Source organism: Bos javanicus, chromosome 4, assembly GCF_032452875.1.
Source record: "Bos javanicus breed banteng chromosome 4, ARS-OSU_banteng_1.0, whole genome shotgun sequence".
NCBI classification, from domain to species: Eukaryota; Metazoa; Chordata; class Mammalia; order Artiodactyla; family Bovidae; genus Bos; species Bos javanicus.
Window position 1 is genome coordinate 112,301,569 of NC_083871.1, and position 12,606 is coordinate 112,314,174.

Below are 12,606 nucleotides of genomic sequence, written 5' to 3' on the forward strand. Positions count from 1 at the left end.
TAAGACAGAATTACTTGTCTGCTTCAAGGTCTCCATAACCTTTATGAACCTAAACCTACAGATGAGGTAATGTGTTTCAAATTTTTGAGAAGCATAATTCAGTAAGTCTTTCATAAGAATCTTAGAATATTAGAATAACTAGACACCAAATTTATCATTTTTTTCCATCCAAAAACATGAGTATCAAAAATTAAACAATCTCATATCAGTATAAACCCTTAAATCAAGCATTCTAAATCAATACCTTTTGATCATTTAATTGGGGAAAAGACGTGATTTGGAGCTTGTGAAGTTAGTGTAATTTTAGTCATTCATTCAGAAGGGATGGGTGTATTATTTTCCTAAATGAAATCACAGTACCCTGATTTGCCATTTCCTTAAAACGATCTGAAACAATGAAATGATCACTATAAATCTGCCACTTGGAACTCTAACTGGTTCTCAGCACCCCCCAGCTGCTCTGACACTCGGGTTACGACAGACACGGTTTCAGAGCAGCTCTTGTAAGTATGGTGTATCCCTTCCTCCAAAACAGATGTGAACTCATAAAGCTTCCTAATGATGACTCCGAAATACGCCAGAAAGTATTCTCATTCTCGGTGGCATATTTTTGGTTTGTTTATCCAAAATCCCTATCTTGCCCCATTCCCCTTCATGATCTGCCTTGAAATGATCATCGCCATAATAATAATAATAGGTACTATTTATTATGTGTTAATTACTTTATCTCTTGTAATTCTCTCCTAATTACCTACCTTTCACATATAAAGGGCTACCCTCGTGGCTCAGACAGTAAAGAATCTGCCTGCAATGAAGGAGACTCGAGTTTGAAGGGAATGGCTACCCACTCCAGTATTCTTGTCTGGAGAATTCCATGGACAGAGGAGCCTGGCAAGCTATAGTCCATGGGGTCGCAAAGAGTCAGACACGACTGAGTGACTAACACTTCCACATATAAAATCCTGAAACCTAGAGAAGCTGGCTAAATGACTTCTCCTAAAGCCATATAAGCAATTAATGACAGCACTGGATTTGAACGCAGTTCCCTGTAATTTCAGGTCTTGTGGTTTTGAACACAATACCCAAAGCCTCCCAGGGTGTCATCAGGGTTCCGGGACTTTCCTGGGTGAACCTCCAAAGCAACTCCCATCTCTGCCCATGAGCACCTTGATTTAGTGGTGTGTGTGATACTGTTAGGGAACAGGGACTTCTGGGGCCAGAGAGTGGGCTGTCGTCTAACACTTGGAAATGAACTATCCGACGAGACGCACATACCAACAAAACAGACCTTACTGGGAAGGGGCCCCCAGGCAGAGAGAAGCAGGGTCAGGGAACCCAGGCCTGCTCCGCCACGTGGCCTGTGGTCTCAGGTTTTATGGTCACGGCGTGAATTCCCAGGTTGTCTCTTGCCAGTCATCTGGCTCGGTCCGTATTTGTTCTGACTAAGGGCCCTCCCTGGTGGCGTGTGCATCGCTCAGCAAGGTGGATTCCAGCAAGAAGGACTCTGGGAGGCTGCTTGCCTCCTCCCTCTTTCGCCCACCCACCCCCGTCCCCACCAAATTCGCCTGGTTAGTTTTCAGGGGCAGCACGGTATTCCGTATCGGGACCTCCTGTTGTGAGACAACTCGGGCAGGTGCGCCTGGCCAAGGCAGGTGGTTTTGGTCAACAGTTCCCTAACAGTCAAGTAGTGAAAGTGTGGAAGTGTTAGTTGCTCAGTCGTGTCCGACTCTTTGTGACCTTATGGACTATAGCCCGCCAGGCTCCTCTGTCCATGGGTTTCTCCAGGCAAGAGTACTGGAGTGGGTTGCCATTTCCTTCTGCAGGGGATCTTCCTGACCCAGTGATGGAACCCAGGTCTCACTTTATTCTCAGCATCACTCTTCAACCTAAATTATTTAGTCTAAGTACTAAATGTGAAGTATTTTTTTTTTTCCTGGTATGATTTACATCTCTTAATTTTACTATTACAGTTTTAAGGTGACAGATTGCTATACTCTGTTACATGCTTTTTCCATTTTGGTGGGGTGTTCGTGTTGATGAAATAACATCCTTCTGCTTAGACATTTTCCCGGTCTGATCGCCCTCCTGGAGTCGGTCCACCCTCCAGGAACGGCCGTCGTGGCCACGACAGAGCTCACCGTCTGCCCAGGTTAAGTTGCAGGCGGTGTCGCCATCCGACTCCTCATCTTGCCATTTCCTCTTTTCTTTTCGACAGACGTGGGTGCGTTTTTTGAAGAGGGGATGTGGCTGCGGTATAACTTCCAGGCACCGGGGATCGGGACCCGGGATTCGGGCAGCAGATCGGAGAACTCTCCAGACCCGCAGAATGGAGCCCCAGACCTGGCGGGCGAGGAGATCCGCTTCAGCTTCAGCACCACCAAGGCGCCCTGCATCCTCCTCTATGTCAGCTCCTTCACCACCGACTTCCTGGCGGCGCTAGTCAAACCCACCGGTAAGAGCCAGGATCCCTAGCCTTCTGACGTTCAGTGTTGGGGGACAAATGAGCTTATGGTCGGTCTCTAGGAGACAGCTAACCGGTTGTAAGGCACATACACACCAACCCCCAGGAGCCCATTTCCTCTCTGAAAACAGGAGCTCTAAGACCCTTGAAGCTTTACGATCTCTCTTACAAATGAAAATGTTCGGGTGTGTCAAGGAGCACGTGTCTCTCATTTCCCAGGGACACTGAACAGGTTGTAGACATGGAGGCTGCCTCTCTGTGGTCTTGCTCTTTGGTGACGAAAGCTCTGCAGCCTCCCTGGACAGCTTCCAGGGTCATAGCATCTTAAATACCAAGATTTTTCTTCCATAGGATCTAATCAGTTCAGTTCAGTCGCTCAGTCATGTCCGACTCTTTTCGACCCCATGAATCGCAGCACGCCAGGCCTCCCTGTCCATCACCAACTCCTGGAGTTCACTCAGACTCACGTCCATCGAGTCAGTGATGCCATCCAGCCATCTCATCCTCTGTCGTCCCCTTCTCCTCCTGCCCCCAATCCCTCCTAGCATCAGAGTCTTTTCCAGTGAGTCAACTCTTCGCATGAGGTGGCCAAAGTACTGGAGTTTCAGCTTTAGCATCATTCCTTCCAAAGAATACCCAGGACCAATCTCCTTCCGAATGGACTGGTTGGATCTCCTTGCAGTCCAAGGGACTCTCAAGAGTCTTCTCCAACACCTCAGTTCAAAAGCATCAATTCTTTGGCACTCAGCCTTCTTCACAGTCCAACTCTCACATCCATACATGACCACTGGAAAAACCATACCCTTGACTAGATGGACCTTTGTTGGCAAAATAATGTCTCTGCTTTTCAATATGCTATCTAGGTTGGTCATAACTTTCCTTCCAAGGAGTAAGTGTCTTTTAATTTCATGGCTGCAGTCACCATCTGCAGTGATTTTGGAGCCCCAAAAATAAAGTCTGATACTGTTTCCCCATCTATTTCCCACGAAGTGATGGTACCAGATGCCATGATCTTTGTTTTCTGAATGTTGGGCTTTAAGCCAACTTTTTCACTCTAATAATGATTCTTATTAACCCAGTTCAGCTTAAAAGTGAAAGTCACTCAGTCATGTCTGACTCTTTGCAACTCTGTGGACTATACAGTCCATGGAATTCTCCAGGCCAGAATACTGGACTGGGTAGCTGTTCCCTTCTCCAGGGGATCTTCCCAATCCAGGGATCAAACCCAAGTCTCCCACACTGCAACCAGATTCTTTAGGAGCTGAGCCACTAGGTTTGAAAGATAGATGGGGAAAAAAAAAAAATTCCTTAGGATTTTCCCTTTCAGAAATTAATTCTGAAGAAATAAGCCAAAAATCAGATGAAGATTCAGCATAAAGATGTTCATCATAGTTTATAATGTTATTTATGATAGTAAGAATTGGTGAGGACCTAGAAGTTCAATTTTAGTAAAATGGTTAGTCAAAGGAAGTCACTGTTTATGAGATACTATGTATCCATTAAGAAAAATATTTGTGAAGAGTTAAGTAAAGGCATGAAAAAGCCTTGACTATACAATATCAGCCAGGCTCCTCTGTCCATGGAACTCTCCAGACAAGAATACTAGAACGGGTTGTCATACCCTTCTCCAAAGGATCTTCCCAACCCAGGGATAAAACCCTGGTCTCACACATTGCAGGCAGATTCTTAACCATCTGAGCCACCAGGGCAGCCCCAATATTGATTTAGCTCTATAAAAAGATGGATAGAAAAAAAGACAATGATGTGAGCACAAAGTATGTCTGTTTCAATAGCTGACTTGTTTCTCCCAGGTAATACTTTCTACGTATGTGAGATGCTCTTAATAAGCAACTGCCACTGTTCTCACCAGAGAAAAATAGTGAGTAAAATCAGGAAGTAAAGAAGCAGAAAAGCATGCAATTCCTGCTCTCCAGGATTTCACACATTCTTTCTTCTGCATCAGATTAAATCGCTGTTTAATCCACTGGCGTTCTCCACCCTCATGTCCCAAGCTCTCCTTGGTGGGCAGGGAGGCTGCCTCTCAGCTCTAGCTCTTCAAGAATGTCATGAACACGCCCCAGTAGACACTGTACTGTCTGCTCCTCAAGCTACCGCTGCATTCCCATCTGGTCCCAACCCTCTCCAGTAACTCCTGCCCCACAGCCTACACCAGGCCCTGCAAGCACTCACGTGTGTGTTTATGGGCGTTCGTCACATGCAAAGGCTTTGACTGATGTTTCCATATTAATGACTCCCATGTAAGGAAGCCCGAAGCTATATTGTGTTTCAAATGCATGAATTCCCGAGAGCACATACTCTATAAGGTGGAGTCCACTCTACCCTCTTCCTGCAGGTGATAGAGTGGAGTACAGAGAGGTTCAGTTATTTGCACACTTGGCCAGTGATGGCACAACCAACTGGTGTTCCTAAACCCGGATCCAGAGTTCTCCAGCGCTCTTTCTCTGCTGCAGAGATCTCTAGAACACACAGGGCATTTGCAAAGTATAGACAGTCAACTTCTCTTGAGGGGTTGCAAGGCCATCCTCAATTGTTGCTGGAAATTGGCTTTTTCACACTCCAAATACTGCATATTTTATGAATTGAGATTTGAAGCTAGACAAATTTGAGGAACTCATTCAGGAAAAAGAAATCGATAAGGACTAAGCCAAAATATCCAAAAAAGAAAGTAATAAATAAAATAAGAAGTCTTAACTAAATGCCCTTGCATCTCTCAAACTTGACATGTTGGGAGCTGCATTGCTCTCAATGCTCCTGGAACCTGCCTGCCCCCCTAGTCCTGATGGTACTGCTGCATCTCAGACATGGAACACACAGCCTGGTGTCATCATGACCACTCTGTCCTTCCCCCTCCTGTGGGTCTATTCCCAATGAGTCCTGTGGGTCCTGTTCTAACCGTGTCCTTCCCAAGCGGCCCCTCCTTCGCTTCCCCACTGCTATCCTCCTGGCAAATGTCTTCTGATTCAATGCTTCCCAACCCGTGTCACGGCACACATGGCACGTATGTGAATGGCACCTGGGCAGATGGATGAGGTTGTATTTGGGAGGCCACCTGCCCAGGGGCTCCAGCCACCCTCTCCTCCTGCAAGTCCGCCAAGGCCTAAGGGGAGCCTGCTTCTGGTACCCTGGGGCCCCTCCTCAGGGTAGATACACCTCAACACATGTCCAGGAGGCTCTGTTCCCACCATCACTCTGCTCCCAGCCACCCCATCCTCCTCAGCCAGAAAAGGTCTTCCTTCACACACAGCACCCCTACCAAACAGGAGCCACAGGAGGGGTCCCTAGTCCCCCCACCTTCCATCAGGACCCACCAGGCTCCTGGGTGAGAGCTCAGGGTGCAGAACCAGAATGTCTGGATTTTAATTCTGCTCCTGTGTTTGCAGACTGTTGGGTCTGGAATAGTCACAAGCCACACCGAGCCTCAGTTTCCTCATCTGTAACACAGTGACTCCCCCAGAGCAGTGCTGTGAAAGTCAAATGAGTTATTGAGTGTAATGCACTGTACACATGCGTGCATAGTAGATCCTAAAGGAAATCAACCCTTAATGTTCATTGGAAGGACTGATGCTAAAGCTGATGCTCCAATACTTTGGCCACATGATGTGAAGAACTGATTCATTGGAAAAAGACCCTGTTGCTAAGAAAGATTGAGGGCAGGAGGAGAAGGGGACGACAGGGGATGAGACGATTGGATGGTAATCACCAACTCAATGGACTTGAGTTTGAGCAAACTCCAGGAGACAGCAAAGGACAGGCAAGCCTTTCGTGCTATAGTCTATGGGGTTGCAAAGAGTTGGACACGGCTTAACCACTGAACAACAATAATACACACACACACGTTTGTGTGTGTGTGTGTGTGTCTGTGCGTGTGTTAGCAGTAGTTATCCAGAGCCCACTGATTGAATCTACAGTTTCCAACATATTGAGGCCACACATCCCTACACTTCCTTTTCCGGGAACTCTCTACTCCGCAAGCACCCCAGGGATGTTTGCCCAGGTGCCCACTCCGTTTCCCTTGTCTGGAAAAGCTCCATCTTCCTCTGTAGCTTCCTACCTGCCTTTCATTCTGGACTCAGATCAAGTCTCGCCTCCTTTCCATGACCGCGCCTTCCTTTCAACTTCGATCACGCTTACTTTCGCTATCATTTGTTGGCTTTCAGTGGTCTGTGTGGTTTCCCGTCTCTGTTATACATGTGTCCTGTCTTCCCAGAGAGATGAAAGGCCCTAGAGCAGGTGCTCTGTGAGTGTTTGCTGATGGCAGTGATGATGGCCAGGGGAGAATAAATCTGTTAGGCACATTATTTGCTGCAGCCAATAAAAGAGCATTCCCTTATAACTGCTTTAATTCACTCGGGAGATAAATGTGAGCTGCAGGAAGTGAAGTGTCTCTCCATCTTAATAATATTTTATTTTAATGAACAAATATTAATATTCTCCTTCCCATCATTTAGTGGTTCTCTTGTGCTATTATTTGAAAGAAATAAATATATTATTTAAATTTTATTATTCCAGAATATTGCCATTCCTGTTTATAGATGTTCACTATATATAAATTTTAAAGTCTGACTCATCTTTTTCCTCAAAGCAAATCATTCCCAATGCCATTAAGCAAAGCAGTTAGAGAAATTTTAAATCATTTTTACAAAGTCCAAGAAAGCCAGAAAGAGAGAAAATAATGAAAACAACTTAATACTGATTTTAATGAGCTGGAAAACATAAAGGGATCAATGACAAAGAGACAGTAGGGGAAAAAATGTCCAGAGTTTTATTGTTTTGTGTGTGTGTTTGGTTTTGGGGTTGTTTTTTTTTTCTTTTTTGCATAATTACTGGTTCCTCTGACTTTTAGCCTCAAAGGCAGAGCCCTCTCTTACTTCTCTTTGTATCCCCAGATCAGGCACGACCTGGACTGTACTAGGGGTTAGAGGTGGGTGTCTGTCTTAGAAGTGGACTCCACACCAGCCAAGCAGTCCACATCTGGACCTTTAAGACTTGGTTCCATGGTGCTTTGCACAGGGCATTAAATAAGTATACTCTAAGGAAATGAATGCTTAAATGATGAATGAACACAGCTATATGTTTTGTGTATGGAGTCTAAAATATGGTACCGATGAACCTATTTGCATGGCAGCAATAGACATGCAGATACAGAGAACAGGCTTGTGGACACAGCAGGGGAGGGATAGGGTTGGATGAACTGAGAGTGTAGCATTGAAACATATACACTGCTGCTGCTGCTGCTAAATCGCTTCAGTGTCTGACTCTGTGCGACCCCATAGACGGCAGCCCACCAGACTCTGCCAGCCCTGGGATTCTCCAGGCAAGAACCCTGGAGTGGGTTGCCATTTCCTTCTCCAATGCATGAAAGTGAAAAGTGAAAGTGAAGTCGCTCAGTCACGTCTGACTCTTCGAGACCTCATGGACTGCAGCCTACCAGGCTCCCCCGTCCATGGGATTTTCCAGGCAAGAGTACTGGAGTGGGGTGCCATTGCCTTCTCCGAACATATACACTACTGTATGTAAAATAGACAGCCAGTGGGAAGTTCCTGTATGACACAGGGAGCTCAACCCAGTGCCCTGTGACAACCTAGAGTGGGATGGGGTCTAGGCAGGGAGGGAGGGTTGGACATATGTATACCTGTGGCTGATTCATGTTGAAATATGGCAGAAATCAATACAACATTGTAAAGCAATTATCCTCCAATTAAAAATTTAAAAATAAATGTCACCAGTAAAAAAAAAAACAAGAAAGAAAGCTGGCTGTGATCATACAAAGTCAGAACACCAGAAGTAAAGTGGAAAATAAAAACTGAAGACAGTCGACTTTTTTCCTGCATATAGCCAAACAACTTTCCTAACCATCTCCTTCACTGCCAAACAATAGATTATTTGTAATGCTATTACAGTAAAGAAAAAATAGGGTAAAAGCCCTGAGTGGTGGGGAGAGAAGCAGCTCAGGGAAAAAGGAGTGGCATGTTCAAAGGTCCTGAGGAAGGAAGAAGAGTTGTATTTTCTAGGGAATAAGCCAAGTGCAAGGGAGCCTGAATGTAAAAGTGAAAGGGTAACTGACTTGATTTTAAAACAAAGTAACTGGCAACCTTTCAGGCAGGACATCATCAGCTGTATTAAAAATGTATGTCTTTATCCTGTAAGCAACTGGAACATTTGAAGAGCTTTATGTGAACCATACAACTAATTAATTATGCATTTTGAAAAGATTACTCTGCAAAGAAAACATGGGAAAGAAGAAGAAGTAGGGAAACCATGATTCATTCCCTCAGTGAGTATTTATTCAGCACCTACTGTGTGGAGAAGGAAATGGCAACCCACTCCAGTATTCGTGCCTGGAAAATCCCATGGATAGAGGAGCTTGGCGGGCTACGGTCCATGGGGTTGCAAAGAGTCAGACACGACTGAGCACCTAACACACACACTGTGTGTCAGGCATTATTCTAGACATTGGGAATTAAGTCATGAGGAATATAAACAGGGATTTCCCTGGTGAGCCAGTGGCTAACACTCCAATCTACCAATGCAGGAGTCCAGGTTTGATTCCTGGTCAGCAAATTAGATCCCACATGCTGTAACTCAGACCTGGAACAGCCAAATAAATAACTAAAGAGTAAAATATTTTTAAAAAAATATATATCAGCCAAAGTTCTTACTCTTATGTAGCTTGCTTTTGAACGGAAGAAGACAGACAATAAATAAATGAAGTGCTCTTCTGTAGTATGTTGTATGGAAAGAACTGTCATGGGGGAAAATAAAGCAGAAAAGGAGTGGGGGGGGGGCGCCTGGTCAAGGGAAAGCAGTAGGTAAATTGTGCTTTTGAGAAGATAATATTTAAACAGGACCTAAAGGGAGTGAGGGCTCATCCATGCAGGTAGATAGCTGGAAAATGAGGGCCCCAGGCAGAAGAACCAGCAGGTGCAAAGGCTGTGAGGCAGGAACATGCTGCCATCTGTGGAGAGAGCAGAGAAGCCTGTGTGGTCAGGTGATGAGTGAGCAAGGAGGAGAATAATGAGAGGCTGAGTCAGAGATAATGGGGACGATCACAAAGGGCCTGGCTGGCCAGGATGAAGACTCAGAGTGAGACTGTTGTTGTCATTCAGTCACTAAGCCGTGTCCAATTCTTTGGGACCCCCTGAACTGTAATACACCAGGTTCTCCCATCCTTCACTATCTCCTGGAGTTTGCTCAAACTCATGTCTGTTGAGTCGGTGATGCCATCCAATCATCTTCATCTCATCCTCTGTTGCCCCTCTTCACTTCCTGCCTTCAATTTTTCCAGCTTTAGGGTCTTTTCCAATGTGTAGGCACTTTTCATCAGGTGGCCAAAGTATTGGAGGTTAAGCATCAGTCCTTCCAATGAATATTCAGGGTTGATTTCCTTTAGGATTAACTGGTTTGATCTCCTTGCAGTCCAAGGAACTGCCCAGAGTCTTCTCCAGCACCACAATTGGAAAGCATCAATTCTTTTGCGCTCAGCCTTCTTTATGGGATAGGAAGCCAAGGAAGGTTCCTGAGCAGAGGGCAGCTCTGCCTTCCATCTGCAGACTAGGGATGGAGACTAGGAGACTAGACTGGGCTGGGGAGACATGGTGGAAGGGCAGAGGCAAGCAGGTTCATTAGTATGAAGGCTCGTACAGTAATCCGGGCAAAAGACAAGGGTGGCTTGGTCCAGGGATAGAAACTGAGGTGATGAAAAAGGTAAGATTCAGGGCATGTTTTAAAGACAGAACCAAGGAGCTTTGCTGACAGATCATACTGTAATACAGGAGCAAGAGGGGAGTCAGGGTTTTTAGGTGGAAATAGCAGGAAGGATAAAGTGTCCATTAACTGAAATGTAGGAAAATGGGTTGAGTTAGTTTTAGGAGAGGAAGTTCAAGACTTGGTTTCTCGTATGTATCTGAGGTTCCAGTGAGACATCTCCGTTAATGTATGAGTAGTAAGAGAGCAGAGAAAGAGGGGACTCGCCCGAGAGTGAAGTGGGGTGAAGAGTGGCCACGTTTGAAGGAGAGACTGCCGTGGGTCACGTGATCCAAGCAGACGCGGATGCAGGTGCAGTCCAGGTGACAGCCGTCAGGTCACTGATGGGAGTGGCCGGCACAGAGGCCAGGGCGGGCGCTCTGTGTGGAGGGGCGGGCTCCCGAGGGAGCCACACCAGGCGCTCTAGGTGCTGTGGGGGCCTGCAGCTGTGGAGATGGGGCAGAGTGGGTGAACTTAGACACGTTTAGGAAACAGAAGTCTGCAGTACTTGGTTGAAATGCTATAAAGCAATCTAGAGTCAGGTGTTAAGAGAGGCCTCAGAAACAGTGAAGGCTTGTTCAGATTTGTTCAGGAGCAAAAGAATAGGAAATGCAAGTAATTCATGATTGGTCTGATGGATGTTTCTTTCAATTCCAGGGACATAGTTCCATATTTTAAAGAACACATGTAAGGCTAAGGAACAGCAGTGTCCAGAATCAATTGCATTGGTTTACATCCATATAAGGGACTTTTCTGGTGGCTTAGACGGTAAAGAGTCTGCCTACAATCCGGGAGACCTGGGTTCAATCCTTGGGTTGGGAGATCCTCTGGAGAAGGAAATGGCAACCCACTCCAGTATTCTTGCCTGGAAAACCCCATGGGCAGAGGAGCCTGGTAGGCTACAGTCCATGGGGTTGCAAAGAGTCGGACACGACTAAGTGACTTCACTTTCAATTTTCACTTTCACATCCATATAAGGGTGTGAGAATTACCTGAAAGGAGATCTGGCCAAATATTCAGAGTAGTTATCTCTGAATGATGGTGTTCCCAGTGACTTTCTTTTTTATTTTTTCTGTTAACTTCCTAAGTTTTAATTAGCCTGTGCTGTTTCACAACTTAAAATCAGAATATCAGTTTTGTTCCTCTGGAAGGGAAATGAAAGAGGCAAGGAAGAATCTCTGAAGTGATATACAGTTAGCCACACTCTTGCTAAATTACTGGCTCCATTTTTAAGCTCTGAGATATCAAAAGCTATTAGCACGAAGATTCCAATTTGAGTGGAAAAATGAGATAAAAAGTTGATGCCTTTAAATAATCATAAATAAGAAATAAAAGCTACATTTGCTGTACAGATTAATTAAAAGCAGGACCTAGAATATTATATTAGTCTTTCTGAATATTGCTTGCCATCAGGGGGAAGCAAGAAAGAGGATAAAAAGAATAATTTGTTGAGGCAAAGTGCATGACAGCTGAGAGGCAGTGAGGACCCATCTTTTTATTGATTTGCGTTTGGATTGATGAGGTCTCTAACCTAGAATAAAATCCTCTGCTCTATTTTCTTGGTCTCAGTGAAGCCACCCAAAGTGCCGTGTATTTATCTTTTGTAAATTATGTTTATTTTTAATACTCTGTGCTCATGATTCTTTTATATGGTGAATGTCACACTTTGCTGATGGCATGAGACCACCCTGGCATCCTGCGTTTATATTTTATTTTACAGAGTATTCTGTGGGGCCTGTCTCCACGGCCCTGTATTGTGTATATGTTCTCAGACACAATCCACGCTTGGACCATTTATACCGTTTGCTGCTTCAACTTGGAGATGATGGTCACGGATGGCCCATAATTGGTAGACTGTCAACATGCGTGAGCCTGGTGCCGTGAACCTTTATGGATTAGTGCACCTCTGAGCTAGGGGCTCAGAATGCAGAACGGCAATCGTGTTGATGGACATCGAAGCCGCGTTTAGTGGAAACAAGACCCCAGGGCTGGGGGCGTGACATTAATATGAAATCCAGGGCAGAGAAACGACTGAGTCTCTTTCCTTTTCTCTATGCAGGAAGCCTCCAGATCCGGTACAACCTGGGTGGCACCCGGGAGCCCTATAACATTGACGTGGACCACTGGAGCATGGCCAACGGCCAGCCCCACAGCGTTAACATCACCCGTCGTGAGAGGACCATCACTCTCAAGGTACGCACGTGTTACTCATCTGTCATCTGTCATACTGTGTTGCGGTCTCTGCCCGCTGTCGCACTTGAGTGAGTGCTACGTCACTCAGTCATGTCCAACTCTTTGCGACCCCAAGGACGGCAGCCCGCCAGGCTCCTCTGTCCATGGGATCCTCCAAGCAAGAATGCCAGAGTGGTTGCCATTTCCTT

General features: G+C 45.6%; 1 protein-coding gene across 1 annotated transcript in view; it reads left to right on the top strand.

Moving 5' to 3' along the window:
• The window catches only part of CNTNAP2 (contactin associated protein 2), a 2,325,186-nt gene that overhangs the window by 2,141,441 nt on the left and 171,139 nt on the right, over window positions 1-12,606 (top strand). The window contains exons 20-21 of the mRNA XM_061415014.1: window positions 2,216-2,452; window positions 12,285-12,418. Coding sequence (XP_061270998.1) covers window positions 2,216-2,452; window positions 12,285-12,418 — 371 coding nt within the window. The remainder of the gene's footprint in view (window positions 1-2,215; window positions 2,453-12,284; window positions 12,419-12,606) is intronic.